Genomic DNA, 27,916 nt, shown 5'->3' with positions numbered 1-27,916 from the left:
TCCTGTGGTGAAATACATCTGTAGTAAGGTAATGCTTTGTCATTTGCACACTTGGGCATCATCACCATTTCTGCATTACGTCAAAGTTTTAATTACTATAGGTTCTCCTTTCCTGTGGTTGTTCTAGTATATAATTCCCATACCTCTTCAACTAAAACCAGTCACACTGCATTCCTTTATGTAACATATATTCTCCGAAGACTAGTATTAAAAATGCTAAGTAATTCCAATTTCACTTGACAGGTATACGCTGATGCAGAGAAACGGCTGTCAGACCATAAACACAATACAGACACGCACTGCAAGACAAAGTTCATGAACTGCTGTCTATAAGGGGAGCTGCTAGTCTGCTGAACTAGGTCTTTCTGTTGTTTTCAATTTAAAGTGATGAAAAGAATATACACGGTGCTTAGCTTTTAAAAGCACTACATAGTAGAAAGCCTCCTGAAACCATTGGAATGCTCTGGATATAAACTGAAACCGTTTCACATGTATCTCTAACATCCTTGCCGTGATCAGCCCTTGGCGCATGCACACTCCACCTGCCTCCTCTTTAGTCTGACTTCTGCAATGTACTCCTCTTACTTTTCCTTCTTGAAATCTGTGGGTTTCTTAGCCTTTTGAATCCTTCCTCTCTCATTAGCTGGTTCTCTAATAATTTAGTAGTAAGGCTCCTATTCCCCACTCACTAGGGAATTTGTCAGGACCCTTACTCCAAGCTTGAAAAGCTACCTTGCCCCTAGGCTTGGCATGCTTTGTCCAGACTCCCCTGGCATTCTTCTTGCCATTATCAAGCAACCAACTGAACCTTATTTCTGCCACAATGAAGCTCCAAACTTCCTAAACTTCCTTCCAAGAAGCCCTTACATGTCTTACTTTGTGCAAAATATTTCAGCTGTTAATTGAATGCTGTATAATTAATAGCAAATTAAAAAAGATAAATGCCACACTAAAAAAAACCCCAAAACCAAACCCTTACAGCCCCCAACCACAGACCTATAAAGCCCACCTCCTTTTCAACACTTTCATCAGCAAACAGAAGTCTGCATCTAGTACATTCAGACTATTTGCCTCAGGCAAGCAAGACCTCTGCATGGTATGTCATCATTATTTTGTGCTTTAAAAACCATCAGTAGGGCATATATCCTTAAAATAGCACAGAATATTGTTACCTGGAGATTACTTTCTGCCTCAGTCTAAAAATGTGTTAGGACCACTTGTGCATGAAGCAAAAAATAAATAAATTAGGTTGGATGTAACTTTCTTTGCATACAAAAAACCAAAACCAAACCCAAAGCCTTTTTTAAAGTATCACAAAATGTCAATAAAAAGTGGCCATTTACAGCAACGTGAATTTCAACACTTTCTGTAAATAATAGTTTTGCTATTTGACATCCCAAACTGTTACTGCATTTCAATATGAACCACTTATATTGAACTTACAATAACCAAAGCAATTTTATATAATTTGCAGTGAAAAAGGTAAGCATTTTCCAAGTTAACTGCAAGTAGTGATTGAATGGAGAACTTCACAACAACTGACAGTAAAAACTAAAACAAAACAAAACCAAACCAAACACAAACATCAAAACTGAAGTATATCCATCGCACAACATCATGGATGAGTTCCAACCATTTCATAGAATCACAGAATCATAGAATAACCAGGTTGGAAGAGACCCACCGGATCATCGAGTCCAACCATTCCTATCAAACACTAAACCATGCCTCTTAGCACCTCGTCCACCCGTGCCTTAAACACCTCCAGGGAAGGGGAATCAACCACCTCCCTGGGCAGCCTCTGCCAGTGCCCAATGACCCTTTCTGTGAAGAATTTTTTCCTAATGTCCAGCCTAAACCTCCCCTGGCGGAGCTTGAGGCCATTCCCTCTTGTCCTGTCCCCCGGCACTTGGGAGAAGAGGCCAGCACCCTCCTCTCTACAACGTCCTTTCAGGTAGTTGTAGAGAGCAATGAGGTCTCCCCTCAGCCTCCTCTTCTCCGGGCTAAACAACCCCAGCTCTCTCAGCCGTTCCTCATAAGACCTGCCCTCCAGCCCCCTCACCAGCTTCGTTGCTCTTCTCTGGACTCGTTCCAGAGCCTCAACATCCTTCTTGTGATGAGGGGCCCAGAACTGAACACAGGATTCGAGGAGCGGTCTCACCAGTGCTGAGTACAGAGGGAGAATAACCTCCCTGGACCTGCTGGTCACACCGTTTCTGATACAAGCCAAGATGCCATTTGCTTCCTAGAGTACCTAACTAAACAAAAAATCCAACCAAACAAAAAAAACCCCATCTTCACAAAAAGCAGTTCCCCACATTTAAAGTTTTCATGAACTTTTCTGTTAATATTCTAGATCTTGCATGCTGGTAAGCACTGGCCCCCAGCTAGGGCATGTTTTTTTGGCCTCCTGAGGAGGATCTCCACAGCACAACGGAGCTGGAAATAGGACCTACACTTGTGTTCTGATCTCCAGGTATGCAGGGCAGCATGCTCCTGCCAGGGTTCCAAGTTCACAGCCCCAAATGGTGCTGCACACAAAGTTGTCACCATTTGCCCAGAAAAAGAAGCCTTGGCAACAGTCACATGGCCAGAATGAAGAATTCAGCCTGGAGGTCTTAGATGACAGGCTAGCACTCTATCCACTGAACACTGAGGTGGCAAAGATGAGAGATGTAGTCCACAGTACACCAAATTCAACAACTGAATCCATCTAACTTAATACTCTGTCCCTAACAGACACCAAAAAAGAAAATATATGAGATAAATTGAATTACAGAACAAACACTTTGTTCTCTACTATTCGCTGCAGGCATTGAAATAGGTTATTCTGGAAGATTACTAGGAAACCAAAAACATTCAGATTAAAAAAAGCATGAAGAGGAGAGATTTTAAAAGTGACTGGTTTAGTGATGTCTCTCCCATAAGTTACTGTAAAAATGTTCTCACAAAAAGACTTTGCTTACAGCAATTTCCCCTCCCCTTTGATTCTGCTCTTAAACTAGCTTCCAAGGAAATTCTTGGAAGTAATTAGCACAAATAAAGGCACAGTGATAAAAGCTAACTTTAAAAAAAAATAAAGAAGGTTTAATGCCTAAACTCTTTATCCTACTTTATTTTCTGAATGTATCTTTTATCATAACTTAAGACACTACAAAATAAATTGCAGCTTGGCTGCAATGGCCACACAAGGAAAAACCTACCATTTCTTATTCTCTTTTTTTGTAAATCAGTCTCAGGCTCAGTTTAAACACATGCCAAATGTGACCCAAATTTACCACATTGTCAACCAGTAAACATTCTCAAGAGCAGGAAAACAAGCATTGATTTAATCCCCACAGTCCATAAGCAACGGATACTGTCATCTTTTTATAACTGTATACAGTTATATACATACATGAGAAACAGTTTAAGCAAGAAGAACACCTACTGAACTCAGGCTATCAAACACCAACAAGCCTGTCTCTCTATTTTGCCTGTTGTCTAAAAAATTTCATATATGCAGTTAACAATGCCTCATTTAGTTTTACATTAAATTTATGCGGTCCTCAACAACTTCACAAAGCAGTACATTTCAGTGTGTCTTAATCTTGCTCTTCCATGGCTGACAGGAAAACATGTTTCTGGTGATATCTTCTACTTGTCCAAGTTGTTCCTTGACATGCAGGACACAGACCAGAAAACAAAAGCAAAATAGCAGTCTTGTTCAACAGAGCAGCATACAACAGCCCATTAGAGAATTATGCATCAGATATTATTCTTCTCCACTGCTAACATAGTAAAAGTTCCCCAGGGAAGAGCTTAACTCACCTGTAACTTAATTTGAAATCTGAAGATTTAAACATCTAACCAATTAATTAAAATAATCTAGATCTCTCATGAAAGAATATTTTATCATTCACAGGGGAGGGAAGAATTAAAAATTATTCACATCAACAAATGATGACTTTTTTAGGTAATTTAATGCAAAATTCCATTTTGAAATAAAATTACATCAGGTATGGTAACACAATGGGCTACCCGCAGTTACACTTCCTTTCAGCCTAACCAGCCTGCACATTTCTGCCTTTAGTATCTCAGTAGTAAAAACAAATAAATGTTCAATAGCTTGTGAATTCATGAAAACCACAAGCAGGGAATTCAAAGCTAAAAGAGAGCTTGCTCTTTATTTTCTTATTATTCTCCCATTGTAGGGCTAGACCAGCTCTGAAAGGTTTATTTAGTACTCACAAGAGGAAAGGATTTCCCATTCTTGATATAGAAGCGTAAAAACACCTCAAATTACTCACAAGGCAAGGGTGAAACATATATTAGGTTTGAGAATCTGCTGTCTTTATATATGAATGGAGGTAGTAAACAAAAAAAAAACTTTGCTTTTCACCATTTCCCAAAGTGGGTTTTTTTTTTTTTTTTTTGGTTCTTTGTGTTTTTTAAAATGTGAAGTTTACTATACTCTCAGTAGTCAGCAACACAGTTCATAGCTTTCATGTTTTTGCACTACATTCTATAGCACGGCAACATTCATTCCAAGTAGACTTAAAATATTAAGACATCTTGAATCCTCTTCAATGTATTTTCTTTTCTAATAATTATTTGCATAAGAAGGACTTATATTTGTTTGTCTCTAGATTTAACACAAGGGGTACAATTCTTTAAAGCATAAAGACACTATTTCATATTTCAATTCTTTCAAATTCCTTTGAAAAACAGATCAAAAAGTGTTTCATGAGGTCTAGTGGCAGCAGTTGGTAGGCATTTAAGTGATACAAGAGTTTAAACAGATTTTATTCACATTCGCAGGACAATGCTTCTTCCTTGCAATAACACTGATTAGTCCAGGTTCCTTGTCTACCACTCCATTTATCACAGCCAGAGAAAAATCAGGACAAACGCTTAAATGGCAGATTTCCTAAGGCACACTGGTGCGTACACGCTTCCCAAACTGCTCAGTAAATAAGACTTGTTTACACTGAGCTTCACCACATGAGAACATGAAAACAGCTTTCAATATTTAATATCTACATGCACACCAAGATAACCTGAAGCAGCGGTACCACCGAGGGACAACATATTAATCCAGGCTTTCTATTTCCAGCAAGTCAGTCACCTGGCAATTACAACAGAAGAGGGAAGGAGAGGGGGATGATCCTAACTGTGAAGACATCTCAACTTCTGGTTGCAATGGATGTTTAATTCTTAGCAGTTATCTGAAAAAGGGGTTTTTTTATAAAGTAACTACTAGAAAGATGGTACATCTGAAAGAAAGCTGCGGATAGATGAGGCCTGTCAAAAATCAAAGCCTGAAAATGAAAACATATTCAGAGAAGCTAACTGCATGCACTAATCTTATAAAGCATAAGATCTGTGCGAGTACAGGAAGACATAACCCATTTCTGGGTCCACACTTGGAATCTGACACGGAGACATGCTGCCAGCCATTTATATCCACATATGCACTGTGGTCACAAGCCGATTCCTCACAATAGATCTCCAGAGACTCAGCTGACACTGGGGTAAGAAAAGGCAGAGATGGAGCCTGCCTCACCACCCAGGTAGTTCCTCCCAGCTCAGAGCCCCGCACACATGCAAGGTAGCAGAGGTGGGTGCATATACCCACTGCAAATCTCACCACCGCTCAGGGAAGTATTGATACTTCACACTGCAGGCTGACATCCACCAATAATGCTAAGCTCATGTTAATTAAAAAAAACCAGCATCTTAAAGTTTCATTCATAATGTTCTGCTACCAAAGCTTAATCATTCTCTAACCAGTCCTGGCAAAAGACCCAAAAAATTCAAGGGAACTCCTAAAGACTTTAAAGTAGAAAAACAAATGAGAAGGTGAATATTCAGTTAGCATTTTATTTGAAAATAAATTCAAAACAGGAAAACCTAACTTCACCTCTATTAAAATGTCACAGGAACAAGGATGGCCAAAAAAAAGTAACCCCATGTACACACCCCTGAGCATGCACACTTCTGTTAGGACAAACTACCCCTACCCCAAATCTACAGGCAGCAATATGATTCCAAGTGACTGACAAACAAAACCCAAGCCCATGTTCCTGTTACTATAATATAACACATAATACTCTTTTTCCTCTTACATCATTTGTATAATATTATTTTGGAATTTGACTATTTTAAACTTGGTTGCTATGACACACTATAATCATTACATGGATTCACTTTCTACTTTCCAGGTGGCAAAACTATTTGTTTCAGTTTTATGAAGTTGTATAATGGACAAAAGACGCATAAAATATGCTGTAAATTCTATTAGTAGAAACTTTAATGCCTTCCATTCCCTGAGTAAATGTATATTGCAACAGTGGCTTCCCCCACAGTTAACCTAAAGGTCTCCATGCTTCAAGCTTCCTCTAGTTTTCTGAGCCTTATTGCTGATAACAGTCTTTTTGCATTATTACTGCTACTGACAGATGACATCCGATTTCTCACAGAGTCTGAGTGTGACTCCTGTACTACCTAAACTTATAAATAATCAAGAAGTGAAAAATTCTTCCTGTGGACAGAAAAAAACCCCATGGAGCATACACCCACCCTGGTATTTCTGGCTCTGACATCTTGGGACCAAGAACTAATTATGAATCAATCTCTTCACCCCTTACACTTCAGCTTCACCACCGCAAGGCCACACAGGTTTGGGGAAGGCATGTTTTTCCTATAGATTAATTTTCAGTTACTGAAATATGTCATACCAGACAGATTCACATCCAGAAGTCAATTTCTAAAAGAATAATCCAAATATGAACTTCATTATGTAGCATAAACATCACTGAAATCCTTTTAAAATATGCACACAGCATACCTTCATCTTCACAAGACACATCAAATGAAAAGCAGTTGAGAATCAGAATCAGGAAGGTTACTGGGATAAAAGCTTCCACCTGTATAACAAACACATGGCCTGCACCGATATAGCGTAGAAACCTTTATTTTCTGGACTATGAAACTATATGAATTTTCATAAAATGAAAACACAGTGCCTCTGTTGTATTCAGTCTCAATGCTAATTTAAAATTAACACAATGCATGTTTGGGGGAAAAAAAATAATCACTAACATACAAATGTGCCAGCACGATCATTTTTCAAATGTGCAAGAGAGATGAATTTCCACTTCTAATCACAAAGCTTTGCCTTGTGTTTTTGACCTAACAAGTATGCTATTTAGCTCCTAACAACCCGAACTTTTAGTTAAGCAGTCTTACCAAATCAACTAATTATGGTACTTCTGCTACTGGCTAATCATTCAGATGACAACCAGACACAAAGTGTGTTGGCACGGACCATTACCCTCAAATTGCCTTAATCAGGACTATGTATTTGCAGGATGGGTCTACACATGCACATCCTGTTACATACCCAGACCTACCTTGTGACTGAAGTACAGACCCTTTCTTAAAAAAAAATATAAAAGAGGTCAATATACAAGCAATTTCAGGGACCACTGACAGCATATAGATGCATTAACTGCTTGATTATGATTATTTTGGGGGGTGTCCTAACAGTTAACGAGAAGGGTAGCTGTCATTCCAGCAAGTCTGCAGCATGAGTGTGAAGACCTAGAAAAATAAAATGGAAGTTGTTAGGGGGAATGACTTTCTTAAGAGTTCGAATTCTATATAATCAATTAATTTTGAGTATGTTTAGTGGCAGCTATCAAACCAAACAATTCATGTTTATAGGGTTGTTTAGAGTAACAAAGAATAAAAAGTAATTTTTACTTGATCTTGAAGAAAGCTACTTCTAAAGGATGTACTTCTTGCAGCAAACCGGGGGTGGAAGCTATGGGGTTTGCTAGTTCGTGTTTTTTAACTGGAAAATTAAGTGGAATAAGTAGCTCCTAGGTATGACTTCTTTCCCTTGCTGGAAAGGAGAAAGGGGGAACAAGAACAACTAGATTTTACTAAACATTTTCATCCTATTAAGAAACACACATTACCTGCAGGCCTTTCTCTGTTTTTCCCCCAAGATGGAAGAGCAGGCACAGACAAGAATCTACCAGTGTTATTTTGAAGAACTGCGAAAGCAAAATAGGAACAACAACCACCACTTGTAATTAAAGTGGAAAAGAAATGAGAAAGATGAATGCAAGGACTGAAGAAAAGATGGCTGTGGTTCACCTGAAGAACCTCCAGCAGGCTGAACAGGTCCTAGGGTTTCTCAGTTAAGTCAGTTACTGAGGCAAATTTCTAAGTCCTATCTATCATTATAAGTAAAATCTAGCTAGGTCACAGCATGAGTTTTATAAAAGCTGATGTGTAATGACTCTCACCAGTTTTCCTATATGATCAGTTTTTCTTTCCTTAGATGAATCTCCCGCACAGCAAGAGAGAAGAACAACAATTAAGCTAAAGTGATTGTCAATGCCAGAGAACTGGCAGGGACAATTCAAGGACAGCAAAGCAGCTGCAACAGATTTTAAACTTAATTTTTTTTTGTAATAGATCCGATTTTTAAATTCATGGTGTTCCTTTATAGTCTGTCAAGTTTGTCTCTAGCAGCAGTTCCTTTAGGGCAAGCACTGCAGACAGTCTACCTACCCTGAGGGGAACTAAGACACTCAGAAGTAGGGTAAAAGAAAGATATTAATAATTTAAGACAATGGTGTGCCACCCCTAGGAGGAAGCAATAGTGTAAGCACAGAGCCATCTAACTCCCCAGCTTACCTTTGTCCTTTGTGAACTCTGTAAGTCTGTTCATGAAAATACAAAGTGCTGTACAGGATACAGTGCTGCCCATAGTTTTTGGATGAAAATATTCTGAAAAAGCTCATGGTGACCTGTTAACCCACCCTCCTGCCAAAATCAGGACCTCCAAAACAAGGAGAGAAGTCAACAGCAGGAATGTTAACAAAAAAGGCAGTGGAGTATATCTGGAGTAGCGGAGAACACTTTGTGCAATCTACAAGACAGACCTCAGAAAGAATAAAAGCCCAAGGAAAAGTTCTTTTCCCCCTTACTCTATTAAGAAAAAAAAGTTAATTTTGTCATAGCCAAAAATAAGATTCTTTAACCTTCTTCTAGGTACAGAAATAATTATTTTGAAACTGTTTCCACTTATTCAGTTGCTTTACTGTGTAAAGCAAACATTGACCTAACAGTCCTCCACTGGTACATGTAGCTTACTATTCAATAGCCACACGCATTACAAATCAATTGTACTTCAAAGCAGAAAAGAACAGAAGTGAACTTGAAAAATTACCTTTATTTTAAAATGATGCTTAGGCTACTATGAACCTAAAGTAAAACCAAGTTTGCTGTAGGTGTAGTATACTACATCCTTTCAAGACCGATCGTCACTTCGATCTGTTCCTTGAACATTCAGTTTCTTTCTCACAGGCTTGAAGCCCAAGCTTAATAAATCCCAAGGTCTTTCATTTCATCAAAATGAATTGTACATTAAATTCTGACTCTCATTCCCTATCAACAATATCAGAAATTATCAATATCAGGACAGCATATTAGTTTTCATTGTAAATAATTCTACCAGGAAATCCCAAACAGCATCATTACCTACTGAATTTACTAGGACCTTCCCATGCATATGAAATACAAGCACAGAAACCTGGATTTGACGTAGATATGTAAATGAGAATCACTGCAAAAAATTATTATTCATATGCAAGAGAGTCTAATTTGCACCGTTGCTTTTGCACATCCATGCTGCACATTTGCTACTTGATCCTACTTTGCTTACAGCAGCTAAATATTCATCATAATCATATGGTACAATAGCCAATTTAACATCCTTTGCATAAATTCTTCCACATAAATACTATCAGTGAATGACAAGACAAGAACTGAGCACCACTACAACTGAAAACTAGTTGCTTATTCATCAGTTCGGCCTCTCCCAACATTTCAACATTTGTATTAGACCCATGATCCTGATGATGACTGCCTTTACTTCTTGAGCCTCGGTTTACTAATATGGTATGGAGGATGGGAAAAAAAAAAAGAAAAGAAAAGAGGAGCCATCTTTAAGAGCGAAAGCAGTAAAACTTAAGAGATTGTAGTAAAATTTAGGTTTAGAAACTGTAAATGAGACAGACCCTCTGCTCTTCACTTTTGTGCATCTACCTACTGGCTGTTTTCAGAGAAAGTCACCACTCACAAGTAAACAGACACTTTCATTTTCCTAGCCCAGGAAAAAAAAATTAATTAACATCTGAAACAAGTTGCTAAAAAACTACTTGTAGTCAACTACAGCATCTACAGTTATTAAAAAAAAAAAAAGTATAGTTTTAAGGTAACCATTCTGTTAAGAGAAAGTATCAATTGGCCATGACAATTGCATCAACACCAGGTCGGAACAAATCCCTAGACCCACACTGAAATCAGTCGCTCACACAGGAGGACAAACACATGCCACACAGAAAGTTACAAGCTATGTGGTATCAAACTCAACCATTTCAAGCTGACAGAGAAATAAAAGTATCAGGGAACCAGTATTACTGGACATTTTAACCAAAAAGCAGTAGTCTTGAAGCTACCTACTCTGGATTGCATTTTGAGGTTAATGTTTAAAGTGGCTGGAGATCTACACGAAGCAGGCTGCAACAGAACAAAACCTGGTCTATCGAAGCTTTTTATTTCTGCAATAACCCAGGAAAACTGTAACTAAGTCTACTTAAGCATTTATCACCAACAAACAATTCTGACAGAAATAAAATATAATCATTCCTCCCACACACTAATGACAGAATGGCTAGAGCTAAATGGTATCCCATAATAATTTTACGTGCATGAAGTGCCCCATTTCATTTAGTGATATTATAAAAGTGATGCATTGGCCATAACATTTACTGTTTACAATCGGCAGCAAGCTATACCCTTCTCAAGGGAGATTAAATAACCAAGAAAACATTATTTACACTAAGTATTGGAGAAAAGGAGATCGCTGTGCCAATTACAGAGTCTTTCCTATATTAAGAAAGGATGTATGTTAGTCTAGAAAGGAAGGGGAAGATGACTGGAGATTTGCTTGCTTCCCAGCTGAAAAGCAGGCCACACGTTTACGAGTTGAAAAAAATTGTTCTTTAGTCCAAAGCCTGAAGAGTAAAAATATGTAAATGTTAGCTTTGAGTAGCTGCAGAAAACACTTCATTATAGGGGGAAAAAAAACCTGAAAGCTCTGAAGAACCATAGAGTGACATGCAGGACTACAAACAGAAAGATCCATAAGTAGTCAGATTGCAACTTTGTTTCCAGAGTATCCAGTCAACATTAATATCTTAATGATCGCATTTGTTTAAAGTATTCTTTATTAATATTGCTTATGCACTGTTTTACACTCAAGGATCACAGCAATCGATACAGGTTGTAATGAATGAAGCGCAACACCTCTAGAAAACAGATGCTACAGTATTCATTTTACAGATAAGTAAACGCAACTATGAAAAATTAAGTGACTTGCCCTAGTCGGAGAGCCAAAAGCACAGCTGTGAATACAATCCAGATGCCCCAGCTTCCAATGATCTGTTAACCACTAAAGCCTTTCTAAAATGACATATAACCTTTCCCTCACATTTCACCCTCCTCTGAACAAGTCAGTCAGAGCTGGTACTGAGGATGCGCACTTCACATGGCTGACTTTTAAGAAACCAAAAACTAAAAAAAAAAAAAAAAAAGATAAACTTGACTTTACCACATGGATTGCAGAACTCCCAAATCCCTCACTGCAGGGCTCAGTTACCCGTTTCTGCGCTCCCAAGAGCAGAGTCAGCAGCAGCTCACAGATATAAAGCCACTGGACAGGCGCAGGCTCGGTGGGAGGTAGGAGGGTCGCACATCATCCCAGAACACCTGCTGCAGTCCTGATTCATGGCTGGCACTTACACGCAGGAGCTGCCACCGTTGCATCCAAACGAGAGGAAGAAATGGATGGGATCATCAAAGCAATGTATACTGCCCCAACAGCTGTTCCTCCACATGCCCAGTCTCACACCGACAGTTCTCTTTCAGCGGCTTTCTTTAAGGTGCTCGGCACAGCCTATGGGTTGCAACAGCCTCCTGACCCAAAGCTCCGCAAAAGGTTAAAAATTGCTCATATCAGTGCTCCTATTACACTGAAGGCTTTCAGTGTGGTGACAATCATCGCTTACGCTGTCTCAGCTCTGAACCTCTTCTGAGCAGAAAAAGCAGAGGGTTTCCTACCAATGTTTAGGAAATCCCTAATAGCCTAAGGAAGACTTCAAAGGCTGGCAAAACATTTAGACAGGAAGGGAGGACAGATGCAAAACCACTGATGATAAAATACCACTAGTCAAAGAAGGTTAAAGAAAATTAATATCTCTTAGAGATGACAGCAAACAATCATATTTGTCATCATTTATAACCTCAAAAATGAGTAGAAACTTGAGAAACAGCATGTTCAATTAATCAATTCGACTGCACAGATTTTTCAGATGTTCCCACAGAGTGTTGGAGCACTTAATAGACATACACGGTATTTATGCACCCACAGTCTGAAAGATTAGAGTTGTGGTACATATCAATCACCTAACTTTAAAAAAAAAAAAAAAATCAACAAAGAATGTATTTTAGGTATCCATGCTTTAAAACAGTTGCCTAAACACACAACAATAAACTTAAATCATTATCCATGCTTATGAAGTGACATAAAACATGTATCCAGTATTGAAAAATCAAGGCCTGTTTCCTAAACTGCTACAGCTAAGTTAGAGCATTGACCTCAGAACCATAACTAAAATTAATCACATTTACAGTTAAATATACAACACTCGAATTTCAGAAAGAGATTATTAAGAAAGAACAAGGTCAAAATTCACCTTCTTGCAAAATCATATCATAAACCAAGATGAGGTGCAATTTGTGCACTGCTACAGGTGTACTAAAACTTGTCAGCAGTAATTAAACTCTCTTGTAATACAAAGGTCAAGGCCATTGGAAATGCATCCCCAACAAAGCTTTCGGAAATACCAATGAAGCCAAATAAGAACATCCAAAATAAGGACAGATGTTTTCAGTTTTATGCGAGTAAATACTGACTTTTGTTTCCAGCACAACCCATCAGGTTAGTAGTGTACTTTGAAACGTATATGAATTTGGAAAATGAGTAGATTCACTCCTGCTGACTCTGTTGATGATTATATTCCTACTGGTGTTTTGCAGGCCACGGGCTTAAAGAATTAAACCCAGAGCAACCCGCTTAAAACAACAAGAAAACCCACATACACATCACAGCTCCACTATGAAACCTCTAACCACACCCCAAAATCATAAAATCACAGAATGGTTTGGGTTGGAAAGGTCGTTAAAGATCATCCAGTTCTAACCTCCCTGCCATGGGCAGGAACATGCCCAACTAGCCCAGGCTGCTCAAAGCCCCATCCAACATGACCTTGAACATCTCAAGGGATGGGGCAGCCACAGCTTCCCTGGGCAACCTGTTCCAGATCCTGATCACCCTAAAAATACTCTATTTAAACTTAATTCACAAATAAACCAGCAACTACGACACATTGAACAGACTCTGTAAAGCTAAAATTTTAAGCTCCACTGTAGCACCGTGGTCTCCATGATACTTTTATGACTGCAGTGGAAGCTTAAGAACCCAAATAGACTGCACTTCAGTCCTCCTATTCCCAGCATTCCATCAACTGAACCTAAAGTTGGATCCACAGAAGGAAAAATATTTTCTTCTTGTCCCTCCTCTTATAAAGCAAAAATATCTCTACTAAACTTATCATAATATCACAATCTGCATTTAAAAACAACGCAACAAAATCCCATCCACCAGCATTTTCTCAAGACAAATGTTTTCTACTTTTATTATCAAGTTGATTTGTTTCTTCAAGAAAAGTCTACTTAAAGCCAATATCTGAATCCCTCCCACAAAAAAATTGCTTCTTTAAAAAGCTGTGTTTGTCCCCTGTACTCCTTTTTTCAGTCAAGATGGCTAGATTTAGAGACAGAAAGCTTGAAAAACAAATCTGTTTTTTACATCATTGCACCATAAGTGTGGAGTTGCCAGGGACCACTACACAACTACTGTTTTTATTCTTTAAAAGAAAAGCAGAACATTTGTTTTGAACGCATGCTAATTTTTTGTTTACACCTGTTCAAAAATACTGTGCGTATTAAACTTGGATTCTACTAACATTGCTGTATTTGCAGTTACAGCAAATGTAGTTCTATCAAACAAGAAACAGCCAAAAAAAACCCCTAAAAACACTCAAACTCACAACCCAATGCCCTTGGAAAACTGAATTTTTTTAATTATTTAAGCCTCTGGCATTTTATTGTTTAAAAACCTACTGCCAATCAGTTCCTGTTTTACAGTCAAAGAAAACTCTGCCCAACGATCCCAACTTCTGCTCATTGGGAGGAATGAAAGTCTCCCATCAGCTTGCCTTAAAAATGAAAAGAGTAGATAATCAGCTTAGCAACCCTAGAAATCTCAACAATGTACAAGAACTCCCAGCTGGATATTCCAAACCAATGTTTCATAAAGCTCTTAGTAACAAAACACATGGTTCAGAGCAGTGCCACTTTGAGCTTTTAAGCTGACTGGTCCTACCACTTTTTCCACCTGTTTCCTCGCAATATTGTTCTTGATATTGTGAGAATTAATTAATAAGTTTTACTGCAGCTGGTTTGTATGTTTAATTATCTTGTCATATAAATCTGTCTTGTATCAAGAAATAATATGCAGACAATCTCCAGACATGGATAAATAACCTGAAAGAATAAATACTCTCTTAGAGTTGCAAGAATTTATTGATATGCTCAGTTGTCTAGCAAGATGTAGTTGTCTTAGGTCAAGAGATAACCTGAAGGAAGTCTGCAGACATGGCCGGATAATCCAAAAAAAATAATGAGCATTCTTTGAAGTTTTATATGGTTTTTGTCTAAAACTAATACACGTACCCACTACTTTTGTAAGATGTTATGCCTTTTTTAGAAGGGCATCCAATTCAGTGCTGAATTATAAAATAAAAACATCATTATCTTTGCTTCGAAGACTTTGTCCTTTTCAATATTTTACCAGTAAATGAGTGTTTCTCACAATATTAAAAAAATTCTGGACTGTCAGGGAGCAGGCATAGTTCTTCGGCTGGCAAGGGATTTTTTTTTTTTTTTGCACATTTTTTTTATGAAACACAGTAGACTCGCTAGAAGATGGGACTCAAGAAGCCTCTGAAGTGCGGTCAGGTATCCCATCGCCTGGGGGAAACTCCTTCATCGCACGTGGCGAAATAACTCAGGGATGAGAGAGGATACACCGAGGAAAACCTGTTGCGGCAAGGACGTGGAGATCCTGGAGCGGAAAAAGCTCGCCGCCCACGCCAAACCTCAGCGCCCCAGGGCTCCTCTTAGTCGCTCACCGAGCCACAGCTCCCGGGAAAGCTCCAAAACCTTCTCCCTCCCTCCTTCCCGACGGCCGCAGCTGCTCCCGGGGCGCTTACCGGGCGGTGTCGAGCAGCGGGTGCTTGGTGCCCACCAGCTTGCGGACCTGCATGGCGATGTTGCTGAGCTCGTCGCTCAGCAGGCACCGCAGGCTCATGAAGGACGTCGGGTAGCCCACGATCTTCTCGGCCTCCGACACCACCTGGCTCCAGGGGGGGCCGCCCGACACCAGCCCCCGCAGCAGCCCCGGCCCGCGCCGCGCCCCGCGGACGCACGACGAGACCCACATCCCGCACCGGGGAGGGAAAGGGAACCGGGAACCGGCACCGGGCAACGGGGGAGAAAGGGAGCCGGCACCGGGGAACGGGGAGAGAAGGGGAAGCGGCACTGGGGAACGGGGGTAGAAGGGGAACCGGCACCGGGGAGGTGGGGAGAAAGGGAAGCGGCACTGGGAGGCTCGGAAAGGGAGGATGGGGGACACTCTCAGCAGAACCGGGGCAGCTCGGAGCCGGGTGCTGGGTGGGCGACAACACTCAGATGCGAGGGGGCTGAGGGGGGGCGGTCGGGGGGACCCCGGCGGGGGGTGTGTGGGACGAAACTCGGATGAGAGGGGGCTCGAATAGGGGGGGCTTAGCGGTGAGGGGGGATTCAGAGCGAGAGGGGCGGGGGGGGGGTTCAGCAGCAAGGGACTTCAGCACCGGGGGTGGGGGAAAGCACCGAACTGGGGGGGGTCAGAGGGGCGGAGGCGCAGAGCGGATGAGGGTGAGGAGCGGGTGTCGGAGCGGGGCTCTCGGCTCAGCGGCGAGGTGCGGGTGTGCTCAGAGCTGGGGGGGCTCAGCGGCAATGGTGGGGGGGTCAGAGCTGGAGGGGGAGTGGTCAGAGCGGGGCTCTGGGCTCGGCGGGCGGGCGGCGGGACCGCGCGGCGCCGGCCGGAGCGGGCTCATTGTGCCCTGGGGGCAGCCATCTTGGGCGTCGCAAAGCGCGGCGGGCCGTAAAGCGAGGGTGGCGGGGGCGCTCGCTGCCCCCTCCCGCGGCGGGAGTCGCGCAGCCCGGGGATCGTTTGGTTGGGAAAGACCTTTGAGATTGGGGGGAGAAGCGATTACTGTTACAAAAAAGCGGAATATTTTTATTTAAGCTAAAGCAGAGTCAAATTTTCACACGTGTTACTGTGTTTTTTTTGAAAATTAGGCAGGATGTCATTCTCACAGCATATTTTTTATAGCATAGTTGTAGTTTTTTTCTTCAAATAGCGTTTCTCCAGACACTGTCACGCTCCTCGTACTTTTGGAAATGCTAACGTCTTGTGTGCAGCGTGATCTGTGCTGAGCAGACACGTCTGCTTCTGGGATCACCTGTTTGCAGCCCTTCCCTGTCTCAAATGCAGGGTCAGGTAGAGCTGCAGCCAGCGCCAAATTGGCAGAGATTTGGCTGCTGTGAAGTTCATAATAGCGTGAAAGTCAGTGCTTGGAAAGTAATAAAATACGTGTAAGATTTTATTTACCTGGGGGTGTTGGTTGAGAGCCGACTGAACATGAGCCAGCAGTGGCCCAGGTGGCCAAGAAGGCCAGTGGCATCGTGGCTTGGATCAGAAACAGTGTGACCAGCAGGTCCAGGGAGGTTATTCTCCCTCTGTACTCGGCACTGGTGAGACCGCTCCTCGAATCCTGTGTTCAGTTGTGGGCCCCTCACCACAAGAAGGATGTTGAGGCTCTGGAGCGAGTCCAGAGAAGAGCAACAAAGCTGGTGAAGGGGCTGGAGAACAGGCCTTATGAGGAACGGCTGAGAGAGCTGGGGTTGTTTAGCCTGGAGAAGAGGAGGCTGAGGGGAGACCTCATTGCTCTCTACAACTACGTGAAAGGAGGTTGTAGAGAGGAGGGAGCTGGCCTCTTCTCCCAAGTGACAGGGGACAGGACAAGAGGGAATGGCCTCAAGCTCCGCCAGGGGAGGTTTAGGCTGGACATTAGGAAAAAATTTTTCACAGAAAGGGTCATTGGGCACTGGCAGAGGCTGCCCAGGGAGGTGGTTGATTCCCCTTCCCTGGAGGTGTTTAAGGCACGGGTGGATGAGGTGCTGAGGGATATGGTTTAGTGTTTGATAGGAATGGTTGGACTCGATGATCCGGTGGGTCTCTTCCAACCTGGTTATTCTATGATTCTATGATCTCTAGGAAAATTTCTACACATGCGTGTAAGTGGGAAATCTGTTCTGTAACCAGCTCTTGTCTCGCTGCACATGATCAATGGAAATCATTCCCTTGTGTTACCCAGGCCTGATAAAGGATGCTTGCTTTCTACAATTCCAAACAAGTTTTTCAGAGTTTATTTGCTGGCATTTTCAGTATCAAGATCACCGAGTCCACCTGTACCTGTCCACTACTAAAGCATATTCCTGTGCAACTAGCCTACCCGCCTTTGAAACACCCAAGGATGGTGACTTCATCACCTCCCTGGGCAGCCAGTTCCAGTGCGGGCAGGGTAGCAGTGTCCGTTGAGAGCTCCTGATGTCCAAAAAGGTGTCTCCCTTTCCTCTTCCCCTGTAGTCCTTAGGATCATAGAATCACAGGATGATCTGAGTTGGAAGGGACCCACAAGGATCATCAAGCCTAACTCCTGTCCCTGCATAGGACAACTCCAGAATACACATTGCATGTCTGAGGATGTTGTTCAAATTACTCTTGAATATTGTTAGGCTTGGCATCATTCCTCCTTCCCTGCCTGTTCTAGTGCTCCACCACTGTCAGAAGAACTTTTTCTTAATATCCAACCTAAACCTCCCCTGGCACATCTGCCTGCTGTTTCCTCTGGTCTTATCATTGATCACCAGAGAGAAGAGATCAGTGCCTGCTCCTCCTCCTTCCCTTTTGAGGAAACAGTAAGCTATGTGGTCCCTCCTCAGTCCTCTTCTCCAGGCTGAAGAGACCAGGTGACTTCAGCCACTCGTCATACGACTTTCCCTCTACACCCTTCATTAACTTTGTGGCTCTCCTCTGGACACTCTCCGGTAGCTTTACTCTTGCACTGGCCAAAGGGCTGCTGCTCATCCTCACCACTCCACCTGTTGCCTCCCATAGCAGCATGTGGGAGCCAGCCTGGATGTGGCAGAGGGCCTGGCTAGAGGAGATGGAACTCTCCCCCACAGAGCCAGGGCTCCTGGCTGGTGAGAGATGTTCCATGGATGGGGCTGTGCTCTACCTGGTGCGTACAGAGACTAACACAGAAGACAGTTTAAGTTTCTGCATAAACTGTTCAATGTGCAAACTTTTGCTACGCAGTTGTGATTTCATGTTTTCTTAATTGTTCTTTAATTTGAGCACAGGAAGGATATCAACCTGCTGGACTGGGTCCAGAGGAGGGCCATAAAAATTATGAAAGGCCTGGAACATCTCCTTTCTGAACAGAGTCTGAGAGAGTTGTGGTTGTTCAGCTTGGAGACGAGGAGTCTCCAAGGAGACCTTATTGCAGCCTTTCAACATAAAGCACAAATTACTCTTGAAGTTACAGGAGGGAAGCAGCTAAAAAGAAACACCCTTACCTGTTTCCAGTGACAATGACAAGGTGTTTAGTGTTCTTACGATTGAAACAAAACTCAAAATGGACATGAGACTGTTAAAGTTACTGTCCTAAGGAAGGGGGTTGATTGTGGAGTCGACAATGGCTAACCATGCCTGTGGCATCTCATAAAGAGCCTTTCCCAAACTGGAGAGGGGAAAAATTAGAATTAATAGAAGCTGCGGAAACCAGAAAGATGGCAGGAGAGTTACTGTTCTGCTGTCAAATCTTTACTTTCTATGCTACCCATTTCTGAGAGAATAAAGGTTTACTTTGAAGGGGCTGCCTTTGAGTCAGTTTAGTTAGTTAGCTAGTGTCACAAGACAAACTGTTTTTCTAAATAGGGAATTTCAGCTCATAAAAACAGTCTAAAAGTGAGAGAATGGAATGGCATGTTTCTGTGTAGAAAGACTAAGTTAATGAAAATTGCTGGAGGGATGCACTGAAGAGGAGCTTCCAAGGCACCTCATCCTGTAATGGTGATGAGTTCCTTGATTCATTTCCTGAGCCATATCCATTCTTGTACTTAATGTGGTAAGTGTTCTGTGAAAAATTAACATGATTATGTAATTAAAGTCCGCTTAAAATAATGCGTACAAACTGAGGAGAATTAGGGTTCTATGGGTGATAAACCTACCATCTCCTAATATGTGAAGACTATCTTTTCAGAATCAGTTCTTTGTGTTACAATCTAAGAAACTGAACAGCTCTGTCTCTCTCATGTAGAATTCTCCTAAATCCAAATGATTTAGAAGTAGGGCAAGACCCTTGATATCCACAGTGCCACGTGCTACCACTAGAACTTAATACTTAAGGGCCCTCTTCTTTCAGCCTTCATCCCTTTCCTTTCTTTTAACAACATAATGTTCTTACTTCAGTAGTCCATTTTTAACTCTTGGTCCAAGTTTCTCCCAACCTCCTCACTTCTTTGATTCAGTCCCCCCACACCATCCTTACCAGCTACTGGTCTTTTTCATTCTTGTCCCAGGCTCTTCATCTTTTTCTCATTAAGTTCCAGTCATCCTCTTGTCTGCACAGCCTGCATCCTGATCGTGAACTTTTCTTTTCACACGTGTTTATGTTCTGCGAGGAACAACAGCAGAACCCTCTCTCAGTTCTTGCTCTCTCTTCCACAAAGCCCTCTGGTCTAGGAAAAGCCACTGCTGGAAATTCTTGCCCATCCCCAGTAAACCTAGAGCAGATGTCCAACTTTTCAGATAGTAGAATGTGTAAACCCTCTTTTGTATTTACATTTCTTATTGGAAGCAGCCTGAGACTTCACACCAATCAAATCCTCAGCAAATCCTTTGCCAAATTTCAGTTGCAGTTCAACAATATCTTTTAACACAAGCAAAATGTATTTTTTCCAACCTCATTTTGCAAAATGACCAAACTATTTTTAAAATCAGCTTCAGGCTGACACACCAATCACAGGGAAAAAAAATCATTACAGACTAGTTAATATTTGACAGTTACAGGCATCTTCTTCTAGATTTTGCTTAACTTTTTAATGCATTAGAGCTTAGTATGCTTTACTGCATTAAAGGATGCTCTAAGGCTGTTTACAAAAATGAAGGCTAACAAAGAGGAATATGTTTGTTCCTTTCAAAGCATCCAGGTAGCTCCCCTCCTACTCCCTCCCACTCCTACATGCATACGGAGAATTTATTTACTCCATGACATCCCAGGGAAGTAGACAGTTATGATCATTTCCATTTTCGAAGTCAGAAGGTTTAACAGAGAGATTGTGTGATTTGTCCAATGCTTCACAAAACCCCTAAGGCAAACTGAGAAAAGAATCCCCTTCTCTTGACCTCGTTGTCTGTGTCTTGTCTACAAGGCTGCCTGTCTTCCTAGCTGACAGACTACTGAGAAGGGTGATGGCCTTATTGATCCTATAGTTAGACGCTGAAAAAACAGCATCATTTAGCATCAGCTGATTTCAGTAGGAGTCCTGTGCCTTGGACAGAATTTGGCACTAAAAGGTATTCGTTTTTAAGCCTAAATATACCTACTGGAGTGCCAATAACAGAACGTGATGTGATGCTGGTTAATAAATGGTAACAAATGCATAATTATTTTTATTTTATTTAATAAATAGATAGAGCTGTGACATGTAGGGATCCTTTGTATTAGTAGGTGTGTTTTACCCTTTTCACTCTGCACACATAATGCTGTGATAGAGTAGCTTGTCAGTGCACCACACGGGTGAGAAGCCAAACCTCCCGGTAGCTCTTAGCAGCGCTGCGCAGGCAGTGGGATGTGCCCCTCCTGTGCTGCACATTCACAGAACATAGCTCCTTTCAAACCTGCTCACCAGTTAGCACTGCAAAGAAAACAAAATCAGTTGAAATCCCTCCATTTCAGTAAGCTGAGTCGAAATAGGAGCAGACAAGTGTGCAGCTAATAATGCCTTTCCTTCATAGAGTTACTGTTTTTTCACCTCCCAACCCAATTTCAACCGTAAGACAGCCTCTTAGGTCATCTCCTCTGTCGGGCAGTGCTCCACTCCGGGGAATTTGGACAGAGACACTCAAAATAGCAATGTTTGGGAGCTGGGTAATCTACAAAAGAAAGAGGAGCAAGATAAGCACAGTTTTAGTTCTGGTCATATGCAATTGAAGCTGACAAAGCATCCATCATCCTGTACAATATTAGCCTTTAAATATTCAGCTTTATCAGTTCGCCCATTCCTAATCCATCATTAACCACCCCATGAAGCCTCAGCTGATTAGCTCCACCTCTGCAGCTTGGCAACCTATTAACTATTTATTATTTGTATTTAATTGAACTCTAGTAGCAGTGGAAAACACCAACCAGACACATTTCAAAACTGGAACAAAGGAGATGGTCCCTTGCTGAAGGAGTACATGGTCTGGATGAAATGCAGCAGAGAGGAAATGACAGTCATACTGAACAAAGGCTTACCCCCTGCTCCACAAATCTACAGATTTTATATGGATTTTTTTTCCAGTGAGTTCCATCCCAGCACCCCTTAAAATCACAGAAGATGATGCAATTTGGGAGGGGTCAGCAGAAAATAAAGGATTTTGTGTGTTAGGTGAAAAATACATCAAAAAACTTTACCTAAATCATTCCACAATTACTAGGTTGTGATACAACCCAGGGATTAAAGTCATAATATAGTAGGAAATGGGCAAATATGCACAATATACACATTTAATATGGATTTAAATAAATAAATGGAAGCATTTCTTGGTTGAAATGCCTATTTCTCAGGCACTAATTATATGTCATTTATGAAGTGTTATTTGTATTTTGCTGCTTGCATTCACATGCGTAAGCAAAACATAGATACAGTACTAAGCATTCTTTCTGCTAGTAATGCTGGGTTCGAGGGGAGAAGATCTGAACCCCTTTTTCCGTCCTTCCCTATTTTTTTGCTTAGAAGAGGTGCTATGTATTCTCCTGCAAGGCTGGCTGCACATTCCCTCTTAAGTAAACTTTGCAGAAGTCACCAGTGCCTTTGTTACCTCCACCTGGGTTTCTGTACCTTTCTATTTATGAGTCTCCTTTGAAGCATACCTGAAAGATCCAGTTCCTGAGAAAGCCACTACCTGCTTCCTGAGCAGTGCCGCACAGCATGAACACTCCGCACCAGAGACTCAGCACTGGCTTGCTGTTTACTGATCAACTTGAAAGCCCAGAGCACTTGAATAAATGGTTATCTTAGGGGTTCCTCTCACTCTGTGCCCATGTGCTGCCTCGCTGTGAGGTGGTGACTAATGTCTTTTCAGGAATCAAGTCTCAATAGCTAACCTGAATGGTAAGGAAAATGGCTTTAAAAATTGAGTTAGAAAAAATAAGTTAAACAAGATCATTTGAATTTATCCTTGTAATTCTGTGTTTGAACAAAGAATTGTCTTTTAAATGGCACTGGCATTGGGAAAATTAAAACAAAATAAACAAGGATTCATCTATACTATACTATCTATGCATTTTCCACTGGTCTAGGTAAAGCCTTCTGTTCAATATAGGTGGTTTTCATTATGATTCTGTCTGCTTTTGAATTTGTCCTGATGTAAATCCATGGGAGACAAAGAGTGGTGACCCTCGGGGTACAAAGGGCAATGTATATTTTTTTACCTAGCACCTGACTCACTTGCATCTCTTCTCCTTTTAATCCCTGTAATTAAAATGCCTGCTTGCCACTTCAGAACATGTTTTAAAATGTTTACAATTTGAACATTATAACAATCATCGTTACTGCTGCTGTACGAAAGGAAGAAAAATTGATCTACGCCAACACAGTTAAGGAAGATATAGAAGGGAAACCATATGCTACTAATGCAAAATAGAATCTAAGAGTATTGGGGTCAGGTGGAAGGAGCATCTAAGGCAATACACCCTGTCTCTGGTAGGAGCCACTAGGAAATGCTTAAGGGAAGAGAATGAGAAAATAAGCAAGTATGGGGCAGTATGTCCTGTGGCATCTCCACACAGCTTCCATCTGACCACGCTATAGAGACATCTTAAGCCAGATGCTCTATCAAGTCTATTATGTTTAATAAGCCAAAATGGATCTATTTTCCTATTTTCCAGAACTTTCATATCCGACTCTTCTAAGCTCTTCTTTGAAGCTATTTAGGATTTTGCTCCCATAAACATCCTGTGGACATGTATTCCACAGTTTTATTATGCGTTATGTGGGAAAAAACCCACTTCACTATGTTTATTTTAAGCCTCCTAACTAATAATTTTCGTTCAAAGCTGCTGAGGCATGACCAAGCTAGTTTCAAAGAAGGCTTGAACAGCATTTCCCTCCCTTTCTGTTTTATTCATTCCCCTATCTTCCTTTTTTTCTCTTTCATTTCTTCCTGTTTTCTTTTATCCTCATATAATCTCTGGAGGGTGTTATAAGCTATGCAGGCATCTGATTTTACAAACACATGCCTATTACATACCAAAATTCAAATTACCAAAAGCATGGTAATCCTTCAGAGACGCACTCTTCCACGACGATGTCACTTGCTTGTAAGTTTAGTCTTAAACTTTGGCACCTCAGTTCCTTTCTGAGCTCCTGAGTGACAGTGACCTGGTTTGCAGAGGTGCTTAGCACCCACCACCTCCTGGGGGGAGCTGCAGGCACTCAGCACACACAAGAGAACACTTTTATGCAAAGCATCTGCCTGGTTCTGGGCACTCAAGTATTAAATTGTTATTCTGGATTCAACTTCACAGTGTAGTGACAGGAAATTGTCAGCCCGGACTGAAATTGAGAACGCTAGGGCTGGTGGGTTCAACCCTTACTTATGGCAACTTAAGGTAAGCAGTCCTCTTGAATTAAATATTATTAAATTTGAATCTTCTCATTTTTTTTCCAGATCAGTGGCAAGTGCTACAAAGGACAATTATCTTACAGACATCGTGTAGTGCAGGTGTAGAGGGCATTGCTGTATTCTGAGTCCTAACTGAACCTCTGGTTTTCAGCTTTATATCTGTTTCCGCAGTAAAACACACCAAAACTGGAACTTACACATTCACCAGCCCAACCATCCAATCAATGTGCTTTCCATGTGCCCTATCATTTTTCCATCTTTCTCGGTTCCTGTTTCACTCTTGGAATTTGCTGAGTCTTATTTTCTAGCCAAATCTCTCTTTTTTTTTCTTCAGTGTACTCCTCTTTGCGTTTCTTTTTGCTTTCTCGCCACCTTTCTATGTGTCAGCCTTGTTCCAGTTCTTCTCCCCAGTGGCATTCAGAACTCCTGCTACTTTCATACGCTCTCACCATTTTAAGCTGCTCTCCCACATGCTCCCCTTTCATGGAACACCTTCCTTCCACTGATTTCCAAAGCACAGATGCTTGTTCGCTTTCCATGATGGCAACAACAGCTCTAAAAGGAACATATCATTTCCCCTCCTGCAATTCATGCACAAATGCCTGGCATGTGCTGCCTGGAGAAAGCCTTTCGACTCTGAATTTCCTTGCCTTTGTGGAATCTGTGAAAAAGTCTGATAAATTACAACTTTGGCAGTTATTTCAAATAACTTTGTTTGCAGCCAACTGAGGCAAAATCTGTCAATGGTGCCATCCGTGTTTTCTTTCAAAGGTCGTTGGTGTTTCATGAGAGAGCTCAAAGTCAAGCTGGTTCAAAGGGAGGCTCACATTTCATTTTTTTCCAGGAAGCTTAGATTACGTGTTCTAATGGTGACAGGGCTGTCCTACAAGACATAAGAGCTGGGTTCTAGTTGAGGCCACGAGTCTCTTCAAGTACATATGTTTTGTCACTTTATCTCCCTCCCAGTGATTTCTCATCTGCAAAATAGCTGTAATACTACCTGGTAGTTTTAATATTAGTTACAACAGACAACAAGACCCCAGCTAATTGCATGGGTGGCTCGGTTTGAAGTTGGCCTTGAACCTGGTTTTGGTGTTGGGAGTTCAGGTAAAGCCAATAAACCTCAGTCTACAGCTCCTCGCACCGGGGCTTACGAGGCACTAGCTGTGACACACGGTCTGCAAGAGGCAATTCTTCAAGTTGTCCCAGGGGGTGAGAGGAAGCAGTAATACAGAAACCTGGCTCTGCAAGCCAACTAAGTTGCTGCCTGAGCTTGCAGGAGTGATGGTGCACCTCAGCACCTCTACAAGCACTTAGAATAACCCACAGCATGGTAGGGAGTGACGTTTATGTGGGTTGGATTTCAATGCATGCTAATCAAGTTATGCACAGAGTTCCTGACCCTCGACTCCCAGAAGTTACCCAAAGCTGAAGTTTTGTGGCAAGCCTTCACCAGGCCACCTGAGTGGGATGAAAATTGTATGTGACCATCTCTCATCAGCATCCTCTGGTGATCTGAAAGGGAGTACAGAGGACATTATCAATCCTTCTTTAACTTGTAGTGTTGTGGAAAGAAATTGGCAACTGCACTTGACTTCAAGAATCTCAGATGGAGATGGATACATACATTGATGCTGTTTTAAGACACAACAATCCTACCTGTGTAGAGAAGATTCTCAGGACTGTCTTGGAGCAAAATCTATTTTTGATTATGGCAGTAAGAGACGTAGATTATCATCATTAATGATACATGCATGATTTAATTAGGAAAAGAAATGCAGTTCAAGAAAACAAAATCTTCCTAAATAATAGTTACACTAATTATCTAAAAGATCATAAATTAAAGTAAATTTAATAAATTGCAGGAGAAACGGGCTGACAAGAATCTCATGAAGTTCAGCAAAGGAACGTGAAGTGCTGCACATGGAAAGGAATAATATTTGGTGTAACGTAAGTGGAGGACTGGCTAGAAAGCAGCTTTGCAGAGAAGACCCCAGGGACACTGACATCCAACAAGCTCACCATGAGCTACCAAGGTGCCCTTGCAGCTGAGGTCAGGGTGCATTAAGATGAGTACTGCTGACAGGTGGAGGGAGGTGATCTTTCCTCTCTGCTCAGCTGTGATGAGACATGTCTGGAGTGCCGAGTCAAGCTATGGGATCTCCAGTGTAAGAGAGGCATGGACACACTGAAACAAGAGCAGTAAAGGGCCGTAGATATGATGAAGGAACTGGAACATCTGATATGAGGAGAGGCTGAAAGATTTGGGCTTGTTCAGCCAGGAGAAGAGGATATAATCATTGTGTACAAATACCCAATACAGAAGAAGTAGAGATGTTGGAGAAGGGCTCTTCTCAATGAAAGGTCAAGGGGCACATGGGCACAAACTGAAATACAGCAGATGTCATTTAAACATAAGAAAAAGCACTTTTTTTTTTACTGTGAAGGTGATCAAACACTGGAACAGGCTGTCCAGAGACACTTTGAGTCTCTATCCTTGGAGGTATTCAAAACATGACTGGACACAGAGCCAACCTGCTTTGCTTTGAACGGTGAGGTTGGACTATATGATCTGGATGCAGGACTCGAAGGTCTACTAACCAAGTTCCCTGATGACACAAAACTGGGGGGAGCTGTTGACGCTCTTGAGGGCAAAGAGGCCCTGCAGAAGGATCTAGACAAATGGGAGAAGTTTGACATTCATGGAGTTTGACAAAGAAAAGTGTTGGATTTTGCACGGTAACTCTGCAGATACACCCAGACTGGGGAGCAAAAGGCTGGAGAGTAGCCCTACAGAAAGGGTTCTAGGAGTTCTGTTTGATGGCAGGTGGAATGTAAGCCAGGAGGGCCCTGGGTTGCATTAAGCACAGAGCTGCTAACCAGTTGGAGGAGGTGAATGTCCTCCTCTGCTCCGCACTGGTGTGGCCCCACCTCAAGTATAGTGTGCAATTTTGCACGCCGTGGTATAAAAAGGTTACCAAGCTACTGGAGAATGTCCAGAAGAGGGCCACAAAGTTGATGAAGGGTCTAGAGGGGAAGTCATATGAGGGGCGGCTGAAGTCACTTGGTATTTTCAGTCTGGAGGAGAGGAGACTGAGGAGCAACCACATAGCAGTTTACTGCTTCCTCACAAGGGAAGAAGGAGCAGGCACTGATCTCTCTGGTGACCAATGACAGGAGCCAAGGGACTGGCAGGCAGTTGTGCCAGGGGAGGTTTAGGTTAGATGTTAGGAAAATGTTCTTCAGTGAGAGGGTGATGGAGCAGTGTAACAGGGAAGCAGGAATGGTGCCAAACCTGACAATATTCAAGAATCATTAGGACAGTCCCCTCAGACGCATGGTGTAAATTTTGGGGTTGTCCTATGCAGGGACAGGAGTTGGACCTGATGATCCTTGTGGGTCCCTTCCAACTCAGGTCATTCTGTGATTCTGCGATCTTCAGAGGTCCCTTCTAATGTCAGCTGTTTTTTCATTTGCTGAATAAAGAACATTTTCCTACACTGAAAATATGTGCTACATCCTAGTCATGAATATATTTCTGTTATGCATTCCCAAGATATGTTTGGAGTTGTTTTTGACAGACTTTTTGCCACTACGATGTGAATGCATTGCCATTATATATTAGGATGTGTAAAATTCATGTAAATATAACTGAGGAGATCAAGCGACTGA

The 27,916-nt window shown here is 41.8% G+C and overlaps 1 protein-coding gene across 1 annotated transcript in view; it reads right to left on the bottom strand.

Annotated features, from left to right (window-relative positions):
• Positions 1–15,956, bottom strand: part of LOC138717589 (all trans-polyprenyl-diphosphate synthase PDSS2-like) — a 121,256-nt gene extending 105,300 nt beyond the window's left edge. The window contains exon 1 of the mRNA XM_069851119.1: positions 15,456–15,956. Within this exon, the coding sequence (XP_069707220.1) occupies positions 15,456–15,685 (230 nt within the window). The 5' untranslated portion in view covers positions 15,686–15,956. The remainder of the gene's footprint in view (positions 1–15,455) is intronic.
• Between the last annotated feature and the right edge of the window lie 11,960 nt (positions 15,957–27,916).

The sequence above is a fragment of the Phaenicophaeus curvirostris genome, chromosome 2 (genome assembly GCF_032191515.1).
Source record: "Phaenicophaeus curvirostris isolate KB17595 chromosome 2, BPBGC_Pcur_1.0, whole genome shotgun sequence".
Taxonomy (NCBI): domain Eukaryota; kingdom Metazoa; phylum Chordata; class Aves; order Cuculiformes; family Cuculidae; genus Phaenicophaeus; species Phaenicophaeus curvirostris.
The sequence above is the reverse complement of the archived record's forward strand: the minus strand, read 5'-3'. Positions and strand labels throughout refer to the sequence as shown.